The sequence below is a fragment of the Bacillus rossius genome, chromosome 6, assembly GCF_032445375.1.
Source record: "Bacillus rossius redtenbacheri isolate Brsri chromosome 6, Brsri_v3, whole genome shotgun sequence".
NCBI lineage: Eukaryota > Metazoa > Arthropoda > Insecta > Phasmatodea > Bacillidae > Bacillus > Bacillus rossius.
In genome coordinates, this window is record NC_086334.1 from 46,050,396 (window position 1) to 46,071,341 (window position 20,946).

Consider the following 20,946-nt stretch of genomic DNA (forward strand, 5'->3'; position numbering starts at 1 on the left):
AATGAGAAAAAACAATAGCACACACAAATTAACACACACACTCTGGTCATGGGCCTCCTTTCAATATATTAACACTTTAACTTCATTTATCACAGTTTGGGGTTGGATGGAGCTGACCTGATGTCCTCCTGCTGCTGTTATTCCTTGTCGATTACACGTTAAGTGCTCCCGCGATGCTTGCCGATTTCAAAAGCCGCCATTTCCTTTTGTTGTACTCGTGGTAGAGGTAGGTCGAAAAGTATCAACCTGATACTTTGTCACTGATACGCGCCTGTATCAGGGACGGCTAACGAATACACTTGAAAAGTATCAAGTACTTTAGTATCAGTTCAGAATTCGCCTTTTTATGCTCGTGATGACGGCACGGAGGATGTGTACCTTCTAACTCGTGGTCAGCCGCCGCCGCTTCTCCACTCACCACGCCGACTTCAATTTCTTATCCGTTGCTTAAGTTCCCCGAGTACTGCTATTCCTCAGGTCCCTGTTCGGGCGCCAATTATGTAATGCTTCGGGATCTTTCAAGTCGAGCCTTGGGTTGGTGGAGTTCTTTTTTTATTCTTATTCACCACGGAATACAAACATATTAAGCTTCATCATCACTCCCATCCACCATTGTTATCTCCTTAGAGTAAAAAAAAAAAAAAGAAAAGAAAACACATCTGGCCATACCAACCTTCACAAACTAAATTCTCTACACAAATAAAAATACCTTCCAGGTAAAAATATAACACATCAAAAAACCCTTAGCCCGGGAGTGCAAACACTTTACAATAAAACAAGAGTTCTATAATAAAGATACTTTATTACTTCTCTATATGGCATAATGCTTCTGGAAATAAGCTCCAGAATCAGGTCCCCATTAACATAATATAGTTTATTATACATTCAAAGGAGCTTTTACTATAAATAAAAAAATTTACTAAATAATGCAGAATGTACTAAAGCCCTATAGCAATACCAGCCTCAACTTAAATGTCTTCCTTCAGTTTTCATAGTTACAGTGCTCAGGTGAAAGGGTGAAATAAAACAAGAGTTCTATAATAAAGATACTTTATTACTTCTCTATATGGCATAATGCTTCTGGAAATAAGCTCCAGAATCAGGTCCCCATTAACATAATATAGTTTATTATACATTCAAAGGAGCTTTTACTATAAATAAAAAAATTTACTAAATAATGCAGAATGTACTAAAGCCCTATAGCAATACCAGCCTCAACTTAAGAAGGCACCACGCAATATAAATTCCGTACATTCAAAGCATACCTAAGTAACACATCTTTCATGACAAATACAGAGGTGTTGTGGCCAACAGTAGCCTTGATATATAATTTACCTTAAGAAGTGGATAAAATACCACAAATGATCTGGCCCCCTTGTCATCCAATTAAAAAAATAAAAGTTTAGAGTAACCAAGCTGCAACAAATTGTCTAAGATCTGCACTTCAGCTTGTAACCGCTGCTTTAAGAATTAAATTGATGACCAATGAATTGAAGCCAAATGTATTTTGTAACATACTCCGACCCCTCAACCCATGGAAACAAATATTATCGGAGTTTTGCTCCAATTAATTTCATAACTTGATAAATGCAAAGTTTAATCAATTCCCGCAAAACAATTGCAAGACTTGTTCAACAAACTAAAGTATGCAAGTACCTCAACACCTAAGAAGCCACCATTCCATACAAGTGTCCATAGTTGCCAACCTATTAAGTTACAAATACATTTCACACAGACATACTAAACTCATCTGAGAATTTTAGGTTGAAGTTGTTGGTCTAGTGAGCTATATTGAGTTTAAGCTCTCACAAAAAACTTCAGATTACAAACAATTACAATAATTCTTTGCACAGATGTATTGAGAGTTTAAGAGGTATTAATCTTATTCAAGAGTAAAAACACACTAATGTAAGCTTAAGCTACAGGCTGGATGCTGCACAAATGGAACTACCACTGTCAACACAAATATACACATTTTATATGTATTTGATTATCATTAAGAATATTAAGATTTGACAAAAAGTATAAAAACATTCCTGAAAAGCTTGACAAAATTTTTGGGGAAAAAGGAGTGTGCGAAAACTTATGAATAACCATACTTAGTTTTACTGTAATGATTATAATAATTCTTTCAATTATGTTCTGTTAATATTATATATGTATGTATTATTAATGTAGTTGTATTATTGATACTGAATGTTTTTAAGCAATAACTATTACTCAATTTATTTTGTTTTTAATGTAGATGTCTGTCCTTGTTATAGTCCTCAATCATTGCTATTGTGTTATTGTGTTCAGATGTTATTTGTTCTTTAATTATGTTGCTTATTGTTAGCAACATCTGTATGGGGGTAGTGCCTGCCTGTACGTGTTGCCCATCTGCGGGTGGTGCCGACCAGTATAAGATCCTTCTCTGCAGGAGCCGGCCTGTTGTGTTGTGGAGACTGCCCGCAGGTGGTGCCTAACCTTCATGCAGTACTTGCATTATTTGTTGCCTGTTTGTATTTGTTGTGAACATTCCGAAAGTCTCCGGGCTGTTCATGTACATGTCACAAGCAAATAAATAAAACTCATGCTTTCCATACACTAAATTGTAACTGTGGAAGTGTGTGAAACATTTAGTGTGTCAACTGCTTGTACTCATATCCGAGAGGTTTCAAAAATACAGTATTTACCAGCATATGGTTGCACTTTCTATGTAGATTTTTAGTTTCAAAAAAATATACGTAATTATTGCAGTGAGGTTAAATATGTGCATAAATAACTAACCCATGTTTGTTTTTAGTAAATATAACTACACAAGTTAAGTGTAATTATTTAACCAAAGTATCTCGGCAGTAGTATGAATTTCTGTGAGCAGCAGGGCAGTGTTGTAGGTCTTCCCTACCTTCCGCCATTTTGGGAGAACTGTTTATATTTATCAATCATGCTGTGGCAAGAAATTGCCAAGATATTACAATGCTCAGGTGTAATTCCTGCATTAAAAATTAATTAATGCTATAACTTACAAGGTACTAGCTAAAATTGTAAACAAAAAATGTGTCATGGTTAGAATGGTTAACCAAAAACTTTATATAACCCTTATTTATATGTTGGAAAAACTGTGGCCACAAATTGCTGGTCATATGTTATTTCTAACACTGCCAACAGATGTTGGATGAATTGAAAAATTTCATTGGGTGAAATTAACAGCAAGATTTCAATTGTGAACCGATTTCACACAAGACACGTGCACAAGACCTGCTATGCACTTTCAATTGGGAACCCAGCCTTATGGTGAAAATGTTTGACTTTTTTCCCACATAATTAAAGGTGTAACCCATACGCAGGGGTGACCCTTCTGCCTGGTAAATATGGTAGGTAGTGTTAGTGCAAGTCTTTCCCTTAAAGAGACTAGTATTATTGTCGCTGTTGAAAAAACAGTTTCTGTTCACTCAATTTATTTCCACAGGCTGCAGAAAAGTAAAACTTATTCTATAGATGATTAAATGAAAAAAAAAAGAGATTAAGAAAGTATATACATCAATTAAGTACGCAACACTATTGGCTTTGAATTTTTTGGTTTATCTAAAGAATAGGACAATTCAGGTAGTAAAAGCCTGGTACATTCATTTCTTTTTCTCTCCAATGCACATGCGCTTGTAAAAGCATTCTTTTTTTTTCTCTCTATGCTATAAGAAGCCACTTATTTTGTTAGCCGGTACAGATAATTGCCAGAGCCGTCACAAATTAAAAATCGCTAGGGAGTAGGGGCAAGCATGCAACCTGTCATTGAGTATTATCTACCCGGAGCATGTCAGGATAGCCAAGTTCTTTTATCTCTACGTTTGTGGTCCAAGATTTTACACCAGATCTATACAACTACCTTTATTTTAACCTTGTTTTGAACAAAAAAAATATCACAGCGGCACTGCATTATGTGCTATTTTACAGAAAAAGTGTAAAGCCTCATGATGGTTTTCAGATAGTTCTTATATATTTTTAACAACTCAACTGGTTTCTTTGCCCAGTAAAACTTGAATAGTTGATGATATGGGTGTTAGTTTATGCTTATGGCCCCACTAAAGCAGACTTTTACTGTATACTGTTCTTAAAACATACTTGGAATCTTTGTGGTTTTTGAATTTCCCAAAAGTCAAACTCAAAGAAAATTAGCCTTCAATTCAACTTTGAATTTCAGAATCTTCGCACACCTCTAAGAGTATAAGTTGGCAACTATGTTTGTTTAAGAAAGTACACAGATTACAAAGTTGTAAGTCTTATGTTAACTTATTTGGAATCATCTTGACATCTCAATTTTGAGTACGTTAGAAAAAACTGAAATTTATAAACAAAATTATTTATAATGCAAAATAGTATCATGCATACAATAAATTCTCAAATACAACACTTTGAGAAAACAAAATAGTTTAATTCTGATAAATAATAATTAGGCTAAAAATATTTTAATAGGGCCTGTATTACCATACATTTCTTGCAGATCAAAGATCAAGGAACCATTCACATTCTTAAAATAACAGTTAAATCAGACTAGCAAACTACATCACAAACAATGCAAGCACAGTAAAGATGTTATGTGACTACACAGTAATATGCAATACACAAAACAAACTGCTTTCAAAACACTATTGTTAAACCTGCAAACCTCTCCATAAGAACATAATGCTAGAAATGATCACTAAAGTGAACTGCACATTAAAATTGCTACAGAAAAGTTAGTATGTGTAAATTGCTTCTCCTACATGACCAAACATTCATGTTAGACGTAAACATGTAGTACTTCTATTTACAATCCCAAATCACATTTTAACACACAAATTACAGTGAAATATTACAGCAGGCATCTCCATCACTGCGATGCAAACTCTTAAGGCCCAGTCTCACATGTAAAGTTGGTTATTTCATTTCCATGTCATTACTGTAACTAAGGGATTTTCATTTAGCTCTCTTGAAATTGTGAAAAAAATTTTCACCATATATTTACTAAACATTATTTTCAAAATGTAAAAGATTACTAGTGATCATAATTATCAACACTTGCCTGACTTTTTACCATTATTTATATGTAATATTCAGTAGATATCTGTTGAAAAAATTTCAGACGAAACAAAAAATGTAAGAAAACAACGTGAAACAACCTTAGGCCTGTTCAGCAACCACATTATACAGTACCGGTTCATAAACTATGCAAGGTGCAATAATGCAACTCAAATATTGTTTAATTTTTAACCTCTTTGCATTTTGGCTTACGTTTTCAACTGCTATACTTGAAGGGAAGTGTTTCAAAACTTTTAAAAATACAGACCTTATGTGTATAAAAGCCCACAATGTTCTTTTTATTATACCTATACATCATGTTTACACTTGTTTAACTTTCACGCAGTGAAAGAAAAAACTTTTAAATCAAATTATTGAAAATTTCTTTTGTTTTCATGATAATACGAATCTGCTGTTTTACAATTTTAAGTTATGGGGTTTGTGACATCTTACAACTTGTGCTTTATAAATGACTGTGATTTTTTTGCTTTGGTTGTGATGTTGCATCCCTTGCACAGTTTATAAAAATGACCTTAAGTCACAATTTGTTTTTTTAGAAGGTTGAAAAAAACATTTTTATCACAAACTCTTGGTTAGATAAACTTATATTTTGCTTAGTTAGTAGACTTTGCACAACAAATAAGTTATTTAATGCCATTCATTTCAAATTGGATCAGGTATAGGAAAATTTTCACTAATTTTGTTGTTGACATTGAAAATCAAATATTTTCTGAGGTATTTCATCTTCAATTGCAAATTGCTCTTTTTGAACAAACTGTTGAATATTGCAAATAGCAATTGAAGTACTGTTTCCAGCACAGCCACCAAATATGACCTAACATATCAATACAATTATTATCTACAGATATCAGAAGCTATGTTGGGTCCTGTAACCAACTGAAAAAGCAATTTGGGACATGGAGTATTAAGAAAGAATATAAAAAGTTAAACTTTAGGCTATTATACTTTCTTTTTACTTACAACATAAAAAATTACGAAGTACACCAATTAGGGGTGTGGGTGTGTGAATATTAACACAAATAGCAATAGGCATAGCTTCATTTCACATTAACTTATAATGTTGTTGTAGCTTAATAGCCAATATATTATCATCAACATGTACCAAAATTAAATTTTAGAAGCTCAAATGTAGAAAATAAACAGGATGCAATTTTTTTTTAGTGAATCTTAAAGTTAACACAATACCAGAATCTAGCTATTTTTTTTTTTTAAGAAAAGTCAACTGAAACATTTAAGTACTTATAATTAATTTTTTTAGTGATAACCTTTCATTATGACAATTATGGGGTTTTTAATTGTCACTGCTGTTCAAGGTTAAAATTAAATTACTTGTGCTTATATTGTATATAATTTTTAACCTAAAATTAATTTGGTAAATTAACTATACGACAAAAATTTGTGCGTGATTTGCTAACACAACTTAAAAATGCAAACTGAACCACAGTTTCACAAAATCAACAAAAGCCAGCTACTGTGCTAGGATGCTGGGTATGCCTAACCTATGTTGCTATTTTGTAATCCTAAAATCAGAAAAACAGGAATTAAAATTTTTAAAACAAAATTAATCACCGGGAACTTTTATCAGCAACAAGCAAATGGCAAAACGTAAAACCTGCCACTATGTTCTGAAAACATTCAAGAGGAAGTCTATTTTAAAAAATACTTTTTTTTACACAGTTTTAGAACATGTTTTTGTTACTAAAACTATATCTGCATGGTTACAATTATACGTATTCTATTTTTTTTTAATTAATGTGTTACTAAAAAATAAATGCAACAATCACAAAACAGGCTTAGTTAACCATAAGAAAATGCATCAAATGTGGCCAAACTTCTTATTTAAGGTTTATATGCTTATTTTACCCATTTTATTTTGATCTTAATTTTCCTTTATATCTTAGTACTACAACCAATTGATCATCATCTCTCTGCAAGATACAAAAAGCAATTCACAAAAAAAAAAATATGAAAGCATCAAAATTATTCACATTCAATTAAAAAATTTCACTTCGATTTGACATACCCCTAACAACAATAAACTTTTTACCATAATTTCCACAGTAAAAACAGTAGCTAATGACTAATGAGAGTAGATAAAACATTATTTTTGTCTTTTAAAGTCACTAAAAAAAAATCACAAGATAATGAAAATAAAATGTGCAAAGTTACACAAATTAATTTAAAAATAAAGCAGTCACAGTTAACAAGGAAAATGAAGTGTTTATTGTGATTTGTGTTGTCAATCACAAGATACCTCGATTACAAATTAGGAAACTACCAACACAATTCCGCCTTCTGGCACTATCGGCAGAGCAATCGAGACCTGCACTCACATGTGCTCAAAGAACACTTCAATCCACAAAGGCACACCCTTGTCAGCTGGCTGCTGGCACCATTATCTCTTCCCGCTCGCTACGAGCAAAACCCGGCCAATACACGACGCTTCAATCACAATTACGTATACTCTACTTTCAATACGTACATGCGCCATTCTGAACACATTAGATAGATTTAAAATTTATATATTAAGTATTCATTCTAACTACAGTATTACTTTTGTGAATTTCTAAACTAATGACATGGGATTGGGTGTTTCACGATGGGTAGAGGAAAAATATGATACATACATTGCTACAAAAATAAATCACATACATAAAACTGGATTAATAAAATTAATCCATTTCAAATATTAAGAAGTACATCAGATCAAATACAATAAATACTTATAGCCTATAGGTTAAATTTGTACATCAGTGTGTGTGTATGGCATGCATGAATAATATTCTCTACCTTGGAATACACCTGTAACTTAAATGGAAGTAAAAATTTAATGGGTAAAGAAATGTCACTAACAGACAATGGTTATGCTAACTACTCTGACAAAGTATGTATTCAAATGAAGACTTCTAAGGTAGTTGTGTCTAGAAATTAAATTAGGATTGTGCAAATATTTGATATTGGTATTAATATAAGAATTTCTGGATTTTTTAAAATATTTTGTTACTTTTTTTTTTGAAAGTCATAAATGAACCTTTTTTTTGTCAAATGTTAAAATGTCTTATCAGACATTCACTTCCTTTACGTGATTTTATTGTATTAATTAACACACATTCTTCAGTGATAACTGGACTTTGAATACAAGAAGCCAAGATCACCTTCAATTTAGAATGCCTAAAAAACATAAATTTCTCTTGAATAGAGAGAGACTTTAGACATAAGACGACTTCACTTTGTATCCATTGCCTCCTGGTAGTGTATTGTATTTTTTTTTTTTTTTTTTTTAAAAAACATATGCCAGGATGTTACTGCGAGAGTAATTGCACCACAGAGACTAGACATCTAGTAGTACCTAGTTACCAAGTGTTAACAAGGGATTTTCCACATTGGTTGGTTTAAATATTTTCTTGTGTTGATGAAAGTGACGTGGTGAAACACCTGAAACTGTATTGGAATATAATTTGGTCACGGTGTTGTTATTGAAGAATAAATCAGTTTATAAATTATTTTTTCATTTGATTAGCCACATAAACTATAACTATAAGTCACCTAGAACATAAAAACTTGCTATCTATTTTCTGCAGTGTTACATTTTAAAAGTGGTTTTCACAAACTGTAACCATTTGATTGTTGCTAACTAGTGACATAACATGTTATGAATTGTAAGATGACCTAGAATATAAACCTTTGATTTTAAGATGACCTCGTGTGTAAGACACAATTAACTCGACTGTAAGATGACTATGTATATATATTCAATACCACAAATCTCAAAATTCAAAATATGTATGCTAAACATTAACTGTGGTCAAGATCAAACATTAAAAAAATGTTTGCTTTTCTTTTCAGTCTTGTGAAATTTATTAAGTTTAAAATTTTGGATCTAAATAAAGTTGTAGTATTAATAAAAATTATATTTATTTGGAATTTCATGTTTTTTGTTGTTCATTCCATTATTTGAAACATCAGCTAAGGAATGTAAAATTACTGGCCCATATTTAAGCCAAAATATAATTACTGTACCATAGTTTATGATAACAGGCAAATATCTGGTGATTTTGAGGTTGTGTGTTAGATTAAGCCAATTACCTAGTTTGACAGTGGCATTTATTATAGTGATGGCCCGATATCCAAAAACCTGATACCGATACCGATTCCGATATTTCCAAATTTACCGATCCGATAACCGATACCCGATATTCCGATAATAGGCCTATCTCATTTCTAACACTGATTCTATAAAATTGTGGTTCTGGAGTATTGTTAGAGACAATAATGAAAAATGTTAAATATTAATAAAACATTCATATGTGAATGTATATTATTTTTATTAATTGTAAAATATAGTAAATTCACATTAAATGAAAGCTTATAATGAATTTATCATAATGGCCTACAAATAAGCTCTCTAAATTCAAGGTCTTAAAAATTTAAATAGTTTTTCAAGGCCAGATAAAGCAATATTCTGGTGTAGGTATTACCTAAAGTATGCAAAAAACATATTGTAACTACAAGGAAACAAATTTCAGATTTTTGTGGAGAAATGTTGAGAAATATTGTAGCTGTCCGGTATTAGTCTCTAGTGTATTTGCTTATAATGTATGAATTACAAGCCACTGCATGTACTTAGTCCAGTGTCTCAACTGTAATCTACGAAAAATACCGTCCGAAAAACGGGAAGCCCACAACTCACGCAGTTTCGGTTCCCTGCAAGAATTTCCGAAGATTTCCGAAGTTTATTAACGCCACTTCAGCCGCTAAATCAGAAGTTCAAGCATGTTGTGACTAACCTAACCTAACACATTTTTTTTTTAATTTCAATTTTTGAGAGAAATCCGAAGTTGCACGAACGCGGTAGGGAACCTAAACTACGTGAGTTGTAGGCTACCGCCGAAAAACATCAAACTTTTGTACCCTTTGTAAAATTTCATCACGGTAAACGACATGCTAGAAAGGAAGGTCTTCAAGTAGTAAATTTTGTGACCATTGTTCAAGTGTATCACTCCATTTATTGGTGCGAAAACACGTTAAAAATACGTGAAAAGCAATTTCAATACAACTTTGAAACGTACTGCAGAGTTTATAAAACCACACATCTTTATTTATGTTGTTTTCAATGCACTCAATATAGCCAACATAATACCTTTGCTGCAACTTGCCCTACGTAAACACGTTTCATATTTTAGCTTTTGTAAAAACTTACGTAATGTTTTTGTATAGAACAGCAGTTGGCGATCATGAAACGACACGGAAAGAAAATGTCTGTTATATCAAGCAGCAACTTTATTCTTCTTCATGTTTACGTACGGCTACACCACTTATTAAATTAAATATCGTAATTATTTTCGTTTATGTTTTCAATTTATGTACACATAGTGAACTTCGAAAATTCATCAAGCGAAAACATTTTGCGAATATCTGAAACGAATAAATATGCACTAATGACTGGAATTTGTGTACACATGGAAGAATTGTACCGTCGGGATGCATTGCAGTATCAGAAAGAAGAAATAGGCTTGAAATCTTGAAATTGTTTCTGTGGAAAATATGCTTGGAATTACTAGGTAATATGGTGACGTGAAGAAAGATAAATTACGTCCGCGGAAAATAAGCTTGGAATTACGGTTAAGGTTATGTGAGAAGTATTATTGGCGAGAGCAAACATCGGTTATCAAAATATCGCAAGTATTTACCGATGTCCGATATTGAAAAATGTGCCGATATTACCGATCTCCGATATCGGATATCGAATATCGGGCCATCACTAATTTATTATATTCCGTTCATTTCAATATGTATCTTTCGTCAATTTTATACTACAAATTATTTGAGTTCTGATTAATGTTACTGTTAGTATTTGATCTTGATTAGAAGAAATAAAGATAAGATATAATAGCTGTTATATATTTCTACAAAAGCAATCTGTGGTGCACTATAATTTTCTAGTAAACTTAAATATTATTTGCCAATAAATATTAAAAATATGCAAATCTACAATTATGACTGTTAAGCAGATAAAAAATAATAAAACCATACGTGTAAATGCAGTGGTAAAAAAAAAAAGTGGATTCACAGACAATTACTTAACCTACAAGTCTGATCATTTATACACACATACATTATTATTTTTTTAAAACAACTCAAGCATACACACACACCTGATAACACACAATACTCTACATATTAGGATATTTGGTTGGTTTGTCATTTCATACTTAAATTTTAGCTACATGCAATGACAAGGAACACCTTATGTAATACACACACCAATTCCAAATACTTACAGCAAATGTCATTAAAAAAAAATCCATAAATATTCCATTAGCTTTTAAAATGTATGTACTATGTGATAACTGGGTACATTAGTGATACTAAAGCTGTAAATAAATATTTTATAACTATGTTTAATTAAGTAGCATAATATTAAAAGACGGTAATTCTACAAAAGAGTTCCATTACAGTAAATTCTTCCGCAAATTACATATAAGCATCAAGCTGCAAAGAAAAATATGAATAAATAACAAACCACAGCATTTCTTTGGAATGGCAAATTAAAGGGCAGCTACCACAGCACCAAACAACTAAATATGTTATTAACGTAATACATTAATATTACAAGTGCAAAGCAACACACGACAGTACAATCACCAACTAGTAACTAAAGCACTAAAAAAATACCTATGGTATACTCTCTTATATTTTGGTACTTTCTACATAAATAGACTCTAGGAATAAAACACCAATAGATATCTTCTTTTCTATGTAATGGATGCACATGGCTACCATTACAGAAACATCAAGTTATAACAGATGAAACATCTGATAAGCTTAGTTTGAGTTGAGGGTAAACACATTTCGTTGTTTCTGAATAGGCAAGAAACACATAAATAACAATAAAAAATAACAACTGGTTTAAATATTATAAACAAATATACTTTCAGTCTCATATTAAGTGTGCATTTCTTTGAGGGAATGTACTAGAAACATTGTAAGTACCTAAAATGTGACTTCTGAAGTAAAATTTATGATGTCAATTTAACTATTGAATCCATAGGTTATCATTTCTGACGGTGGCTGTGACCATTGTTTATAAAGGGTCTGACTAAATTAAATAGTAGCACAGGACAAACTGTTCACTTCACTAGACTAGTGGCTCTGAGTGACGTGTTTAAAAGTTGCCATACTCTGCTTAAGTACGGCAGACAATGCAGCAACACCTTCTACTTGCAGTAGCCACACTGTAATAAACCTGATGCATAAAATTCAAGAACCTAATTTTTTGTACAACATAAAATGCATGTAAGCAAAAGAAAAAAATAGATTTATTCAATCTAACATCATTCTATGAATTACAGGAAACTCCAATGAAAAAATATTAAAAATATAAAAGTTAATAGAAAGCAAAAAAAAAAAAGTCCAACTTTTGTTTGATGCAAATTGAAGTACAATCAAGCCGATTCTGGTTACAATCTACTGAAACCAGACAAATTTTTAATATTAAAATCATGCAAAAATTGCATAAAAATTCCCGACATAACAACTTATATTTTTGAGTAAACTCAAGCCAGGCCACGTCTCCCCAATGTAGAGATGTTACTGTTTGATGTGAAGATGTTCTTTGTTATGAAAAGGTTAATGTTTAAAAAAGTGGATGATTTCTGGTGAAAAAAATAATCCAGAAGTGTTGGCATCTGCATAATGATTTGTCAAAATGAATCAAAAACTGAGCCGTGACTCACCACATTTATCGATGCTGCATGCAGTTAATTCTGAGTTTTACTATTTAACGGTAATTGAGGTGTTCTTTATTATCGCAATGTTAATACTTTTTTAAGATAGACATGTTCTGGTAAAAATGATACAGCAAACATGTCTGCATAAATATTCTGCAACATCCAAAAAGCAAAAAACCAATCCTAAACTTGCCACAAAACATTGCACAGTAAGTCCCGAGTTATATTATTTAACGAGTAAATAAAACACTGTTTACTAAATTGATATAACAACATCCAGTTTTGCTCTTGTTAGAATTATATAGAAAAAAGTGAAAAAACAAGAACTGGTAATCGTCACACGATTGACGAAATTCCTAAGTGCTGCTCGACCCATGAGCCTCCCATGCACTCTCTCTCGTTAGCAGTGACTATTCCTCATTTTTTACTGCTGGATGTCAATAAACTGGTTCAATAACAGTTATAGGCAAGGAATGTGCTTACTAGTCCCTTCTGCTGCCAGACTAGTACAGCACCGCTCAGGAGACCAGCAGCAGACAAATATAGCCATGCAACCTCTGGCAGGCTGATGCATCATCATTTTAATAGATTTCGCCTCCAAAGTTTTTTTTCCTCTGTGACTTGGAGTAGCATCTTTGCAAACCATATTTCTTTACTGTCTCACAATTGTGATAAAGCAATTCCTCCAAATTAAATTTTTTTTTTTAATACAATAAAATTTTGACTATTCTTTCAAGTGGTTTTGGAAAGTTTATTGAGGCCTTTATTTTCACCATATCTTAAACTAAGACCTTAATGAAATTATTATGAAACAGAACAACTTTACACGTTTCAAATTTTACGTATTAAAATTACTTCATTTAAAACACTTGAGCTCAAGATTGTAATTAATATATGCATACATATTTTATGAGCAAAACTACTAAATAAATATTATATTCTGAATGTATAAATTAGCTACCAAAAAAATGTGTAAAATAAAAATAAACAAAAGTATGTTTATGTTCTGAGCAGTATCAGAATCGGTATCGGCAATATCAGTACAAATGTATCAGCAATATTCGAGTCACGTCAAAACCATATCGGCTCAGCGCTAAAATAAAGTGAATGGTGACTCTGAAAATAAATGAGAATCTAACTAGGCCCAAAATTGTTTTACACAACCAGTAGAATAATTAACAGTATAAATGCTTGATGATGTACTTAATTTTTTTTCCAACTTTAGAATCCCAGCTACCCAGGAAATAATATTTGCTATAGTGCAATGGTTCAAGAATTAAGGGAAGCGTAAAATTTATGAGAGCTATGGTGGCAAGATATATTATTGGCAATTAAGCCAATGAAAGTGTTAAACCCTTGTACTTAAGCAATAAAATGAATTCCTTTCATTTTACAAACAGCATGACATGACTATATAATGACCCAAATAACATAACTGCACAATGAAAGGATGAAAATAAAAAAATGCTGGAAAAAACTGCAAACCTCTAAGCAGCGATGCAAAAAAAAAAACATCAATATGTGTATGATCATTTAGCATACATACTTGGAATTGAGAGCTTACATGTAACTCAACTGTAACTAATTTAGTAGTAAAAATATAGTGAATTTTTTATTGAGTTACACCTCCAAGAAAATTAGAAAAATCTGTGCCACTGTCTCTTAATAAAACAATAAAAACAACTTTTTTTTAAACCGCCTAAAATCTTTGAAAACAAGTCTGGACTTTAAAATGTTCACCACCTGCATTTTAACTCATACTAAGCCAACAAATGTATAAGCCTTATAATCATCTGTTAACAAGATACAATATAGTAAAAAATAAAACAAGTTATTCAATTTTTTTTAAATCATTGCAGATTTCTAAAACATTTCAGCATCAACCTGGAAAAAAAAACACACAATGTAATGTTTGCAGATAAAATACAAAAAAAAAAAAAAAAAAAAAAACTACTTCCAAGCCTCGATTTAGAAATTTTAATTATAAAACTCGGATATCAACTAGATATGCAAAAAGGAACATTTACTATATTAGGGAATGGTTGAAATATGAAAATGGTGATGTAACACGCATAACGTAACACAAACTATATGTGAAAAAGGTAGACTTACTAAACCAAAACAATCTTAACTGCATTTTCTACAACTGAAAAAAATTAGTTTTTTTTTTAATGAGGATTATATTGATTGATAACAGCAAAAGCATGGGGTTGAACGAAAGACGAGAAGCAGACAAATGCAGAAACACTCACCTAGACATCAGATGGTGGGTCCATGCCACAGATGATGGTCTTCATGACGCTAGCAGCAACCAGAGACGCATAAGGCTGCCACTCCTTGCGCCGGGTGCCATCCTTGTAGTCTGCTATGCCGCGCAAGCACACGAAGCTGTCGCGGCAGTTGCCCATCACAGACTCCACCACGGCATCAAACTCCGAGTCAAACGCCAGAGCTCCGAACTGGTCGGAGAAGCGCTGCCTGAGTTGGTCTTCGCGAGCCACTGCCCTGCCCGACGCTACTGGCGAGAGATGCAGTTTGGGACCTCGTTCCAGCCTGCATGCAACAACACGTGTACATCAGACCTGCCTGAAAGGAACAATAACTGAATGAACGATTGAATGAATGACTGAAGTGACGACGAAAGGTCACCGAGGAGATGAGAAATGAGCATCGGCAGAATGAATTGGTTGGGTGTGCTGGAGTACCCAGAGAACACCCAACATCTGGTTTTCGGAAACGTTCGCCATGTTTCCCAATAAGAAAATTTGGGTTTGATTCGTTAGGAATCAAACCCATATCACCTTGGTGGGAGGTCATTGATCTGACCACCCTAACTAACATGTGATCCCTACTAAAAATTGAGAGCTAAGGCATGCCTTATTTACTGGAATAAACATCACATCACACAAATTTTTATGAAATGTGTGTTGAAAATGCATGGTGCGCAGCTAAAACTAGACAACGCCATTTGGCAACACTGCACAACCAAATTTCATCAAACTCCAAAGTTGGTTAACTTGCTTTAATGGACAACGAATACCTTGCACGTAGTTTGTTTGTTTTTCTGTGAGAAAGACATGCAATTTTCACCAAAGGTTTGCAGTTTACATTTCTCTACAGTTGCTAAAAAAAACCTAAAATGATTAAAAATGCTCAGGAAATAGGAATACATTCTGATACATTCTGCAAGAAGAAAATAATGTTGTCTCAGAAAGTCGCATACATGACTGGATGGGAATAAAAGATCTGTTTTTGAGTGATGGTGATATTGAAATAAAATACAAATTTTATTTTAAAGATGGAATTTTCTGCATGTGCTTCTTCAGCAATTTCCCAATTTATTTGATTTATAAAATTTTTAAACTAGTATTCGTGGCTAAGATGTCAATGATGCTTCACTGCAGTAAACAAAACAGCTGACCAATATAATTAGAGATGTGTATTTGCATAAAGATTTTTACTAGAAATATTAATACATTTAATAGTACGTATTCCTTTGGCAAGAATCGAGATCTGAAAAAAATTAACTGGCAGACGTCAGCACTGGTACCAAGAATGCTATTATTTTAAAAGAAAATCTTAAAAGTAATTTATATTAATAGAAAATGGAAATATAGTTAAAACTTCTGTTTTTAAAATTTTAGTGCAAGGCTTATCCTGTACAACCATTTTTGTCGTTATGGTTGTAAATACATATTAGGAGTGCAAGGTTTATTCAAGGATGCAACTTATTCTGGTTAACATAGTAATTAATTTTATAATCAGAGTACAAAAGCATGATTGCAGGTTCCTTCATATTCTTGACTTTTCACTTTGGCATAAAAAAAAGAAAGGAAAAAGACAGTAAAAAAAAGTGTAGCTATTTGAGGTCCAAAGCTTCAGTAGCACCTTGAAATGACTGGTAACCTAGAACATTGCTACCTATTCCAGCGAAGAAGCTGCCCGAGAAATAGAGAGGGTGAGCCATGTCCATGACAGTCATGCTGAAAGGGTGGTAGTGGATCACATGATAGCCTGTTCGACAGTCTGTGTGCTGCCCCCGCTCCTGGCAGCATCCTCTCCACATTACTGCAAAGTTGTCTACGTTCCGGGATACTCAAAATTTGCACAAAAATAAAAAAAAAGTTAAGATGCCTGCCTAGTCAGGGGTGTAATTATGTTATGGCCAGTTACACCATAAGAGTTCAGGCGTGATCTCAAGTCATTAGATGGTCTGATCATCGTTCAACCACATTTTCTGATGCACCATTGCATTGTGAGCGCTGAACAAAGATCATCGGGAAGTTCGATGTGAACCGACACTTGATTCGGTTCATAGCAACGATCTTGGATCGACAATACGCCAGCAGATATGGCTAGCATTTTCATGGACTTTATGCATGTAAATTTAATCAGCCGTAAATATTATAGTATTATTTTAAAAAAATTGCAGATCATGAATAACACACGTATCAAAAAATTTTCTTGTTCTATTGGTACAACCTTTTCTCACGTGAAATCTATACTTTGAATTTATGAAAAGTTTGTAATTTTAGTTTAATGTTTAAATATTTTATTTTGCAAGATTACTTTCCACATTAAATACCTTAAAACTTTTTTTTGGACAAAACCTATTCATATTTATGTTTCTTTAATACTAACTTAAAATTTAAAAGATAAGGCAGCGACTACATATATGTGCTGCTATCTTATGGCTATTGTATAAACATTCGCTCACCGTCTCATAACTAATTGTAGCGACCCGTTATCATTCCAGCCCACCAACAGAAATGCACCCTTACATTTCTTTAACACTGCTGCTACCTGTTGTCAAAGATAGGAAATGTTTGAACAATAGCTAATGCAAGCTAAGATCTTATAGTCCCAGTACGTGTTCGTGCAACATCTAGAAGAATGATCCATAGATCATTCTTGGGCTAAGATCATTGGATCGCGAAAATGAAGGGCAGAACAGTGCAACTGGCCATTAGTGAGGCAGGAAGATAAGTGTGATGTTCGCTGGTGCTTCTGGCCTGGTATTGCCTCCAAGCCCAAGGCTCTAAACTAGCGTGCAGTATTCTCATCGCGCATAGGGTAACTACGAGGTTTGAGTGGCAACTATAACTTTATATCGTGGAGAAATGAAGATGAATATGAAATGCTAATCCCTTGAGTGCTTTCAAGAATCTGCACATGTGTTTAATGCCTAAAAATGAATATGGAAAAAACATTTTTTTTTTCCCATTTTTAAAAACAAAGTTTAAGAACCAAAAATGGAAACAGAACTACTCATACACCCTCAGCATACTCTTAAATGCTCTGTTCTCTTGAGCAATTTGAAAATCAGGTTTTAATTTCTGTAGCTCTGCACACCGTATGAGTGCCCAGGTACGAAGGATGCACATCCCCCAAGACGGCACTAAAACGAAGGACGCAAGCAACGCTCACCTACTGGGCGCGCCATCCAGTGGGGCGGGATGAGCGACCTCGATCAAGTCCCTGTTCCCTATGCTCATGTAGAGCTTGTCGGTTTCCGGAGGCGGCTGGCTGAAGTCCTGCTCCGAGTCCGCTCTCAGGGACTCCTGGCCCTCCTGCAGGTACTTCATCCACGGCCCTGAGCAATCCTCAAGCTCAACCTGCACATCATTACACACGAAAACTAACCATAAGTAACAAGTACAACTTCCAAATAAACAAAACTTATGATTACTGGTTAGTTGTCTGTGATTTACACACATAGTTATTCCATGGATTATAAGCTGCACCGTGACAGCTGGATCTAAACTTTGCAAACGCTTGGCACCAGCCATGTTAAATTTTAAGTTTTAATGTGTAACATCTTAGCTCTTGGTATACAGCATTTAGTAGGAGTAATTCTGTGAATGCGAAGGAAATGTGTAACACAAAGTAGCCGTTGACGGTGCTGCCATCTATGGCGGATGGCACAAACCATAATTCACAATTACAAAGGGAAACATTGTTAAATTAATTTTAACAAGATGGGCAGTAGCTTAGTAAAATCAGGACCAAAGCCGGGGTTTAATATTTTTTTAAGTCTTTTTCGTTATTATCAGAGCCATTTCATAATAGTTTAAAATTTCTGTGTGCTAATCAAATGTTTCAATAGTCGACGTAGCAAACGTGCTGCTCTCTGCGCGTCATGGTTGGAAGCAACTTTTAAGATTCCGGCAGCAAATTCTAGCAGCAGGTTCGGAAAGTACATGATTGTACTTGAAAAAAACCTTTTGCGTATATTTATCATACTCAGAATTATTTTTAAAGAATTCAACATTAAAATTTGTGTCAGAGGCTCGAGTTTCATATTATGTATAAGCAGAGCTGGGTCGAAACCGATTTTCAATAGATTAATAAGCTGATATTGCCATCGTACCAATCGTTGCGATCAAAATCATTGATATCTCATGATCAATCTCACTGATATTTCATGCCGATCAGCTACTGTATTTATTCGCAGACTGGCAACCCCTGCGTTATAGTTTTGGAAACCCCTGCATATGGGCTACATTTATAGTTTTGGAAATAAAAAGCTAACATATTCACAATGGTCACCCTCGAATGGGTAGCAATATATATCTGTCTTCAGTAGAGTTTCATAGATACAAGAAGTTTTCATATTCTGTGTCTCAACTTATCGGCGCATAAGAAATACAGCTGTGTGTTCCTCAGTCCTATGTCTGTTGGTATACGAAAAACTCAAGAAGTATGTTATGTCAAATATTTATAAGGAAACAAATATTTGTTATTTCGAAGTATTAGTATTCGAGGTTGAATTGAATATGAATAATTTATTATTCATATTTCTATTCGAAAATTTTAATATTCGCACAGCCCTAACAAAGATACATTTTTTAAAATGTAACTACAGAAATTGAATAGTATGTTTTGCCCAAATGTGCAAAAACAGAAAATGAACTTCTACAGTATCACCATGATTCAATAAGTCAAACAAAAAATGAGAATTATGTACTTTCTTTTAAAGGTTTTTGCAATAGGAAAGATTGATTAAAATTTTATTTTTGGATATACACCAATGCTACCAGTAATGACAATGTCCGAAAATATATTTAAAATTACGAATAGGATCCTAACTTCTTTCTTATAGCAAATGGTGACAAAGTTTTAAACAAAACATAATATGCTTGTATAGTGAAACTAACTAATGACTTCAAAATGCTACATATTGAAAAATTAACCTTGTGCAAAAGAAAAAGTGAAATCTATTAAGGTTTCTGAAACATTATATTTCCCTAGTACTATGTTCCAGGTTTAAACTTTCGCTTCCTACCAATAACTAGTTGAACAATTTGTAGCACCTATGTTTCTTTCACAATCACTCTAAATGTATTTTAGTAGTAAAGTGTATATAGAATATAGTTCATCCACATTACGTATCAGTAAAATTTAAATTCACATTATAATCAAATTGCATTAAAGTGGAGGTCCTTACAGAGTAAATAAGATTTGTATTTGGGAAACAAATTTCACAATTCAGCAGAGCTATAGGCCAAAAACCGAAAACAAATTAAATTTTATTTTTTCTAGAAATAGAACATTTTTCTAGTGATTGGACAATTCCTCTTATTTTCAGTAATTCTCTAATTTACTTTTTAGCACAGTACAACATACATTCAAAGTTAAAACCTTTATTATGTTATGAACTGTATATAGGTTCTTGAAGTAAAAAAAGACAAACTTAATACCTGAGATTTTATTTTAGCTGCTATTTCTTGCAAACATGGATTAACTGGACTGTATGCCTTGGTTTCAAACTTAAAACTCCCATCATCTGACTCCTTTGTATTTTCACAGTAGATGTAAACATACCTGTTGAAAAAATCCAGAACATATAAACTTCACATTCTATTAACTATTTAGCTATACACTGTGTAGTTCAAAAGTAAGCGAGGCTTCATTTGCTTACAAAAAACATCTGAAAAGGATGCATGTGCATTTTGAGTGGAATGCTTACGATTTTATTCATAAAAACACAATATTTACGTAAAACATCACAAAAACTTGACTTCTAATGTAATTTTACACATTGAAAAAGTTTCCTTAGTTGATAAATCCAAATCTTTAATTTTATTTTGAAAATGGTTTCAATGGTGTTTTAATTATAGAACAAGATAAATAGCACACTTCATTTTTGCTTGCATAC

General features: G+C 33.1%; 1 protein-coding gene across 2 annotated transcripts in view; it reads right to left on the bottom strand.

Moving 5' to 3' along the window:
• Window positions 1-1,347: 1,347 nt before the first annotated feature.
• Window positions 1,348-20,946, bottom strand: part of LOC134533133 (uncharacterized) — a 56,507-nt gene continuing 36,908 nt past the window's right edge. For both annotated transcript variants that reach the window (XM_063370415.1, XM_063370414.1), the window contains 4 exons: window positions 20,489-20,612; window positions 18,216-18,403; window positions 15,041-15,341; window positions 1,348-14,672 (listed from right to left, as the gene is read on the bottom strand). In XM_063370415.1, coding sequence (XP_063226485.1) covers window positions 15,041-15,341; window positions 18,216-18,403; window positions 20,489-20,612 — 613 coding nt within the window. In that variant the 3' untranslated portion in view covers window positions 1,348-14,672. The remainder of the gene's footprint in view (window positions 14,673-15,040; window positions 15,342-18,215; window positions 18,404-20,488; window positions 20,613-20,946) is intronic.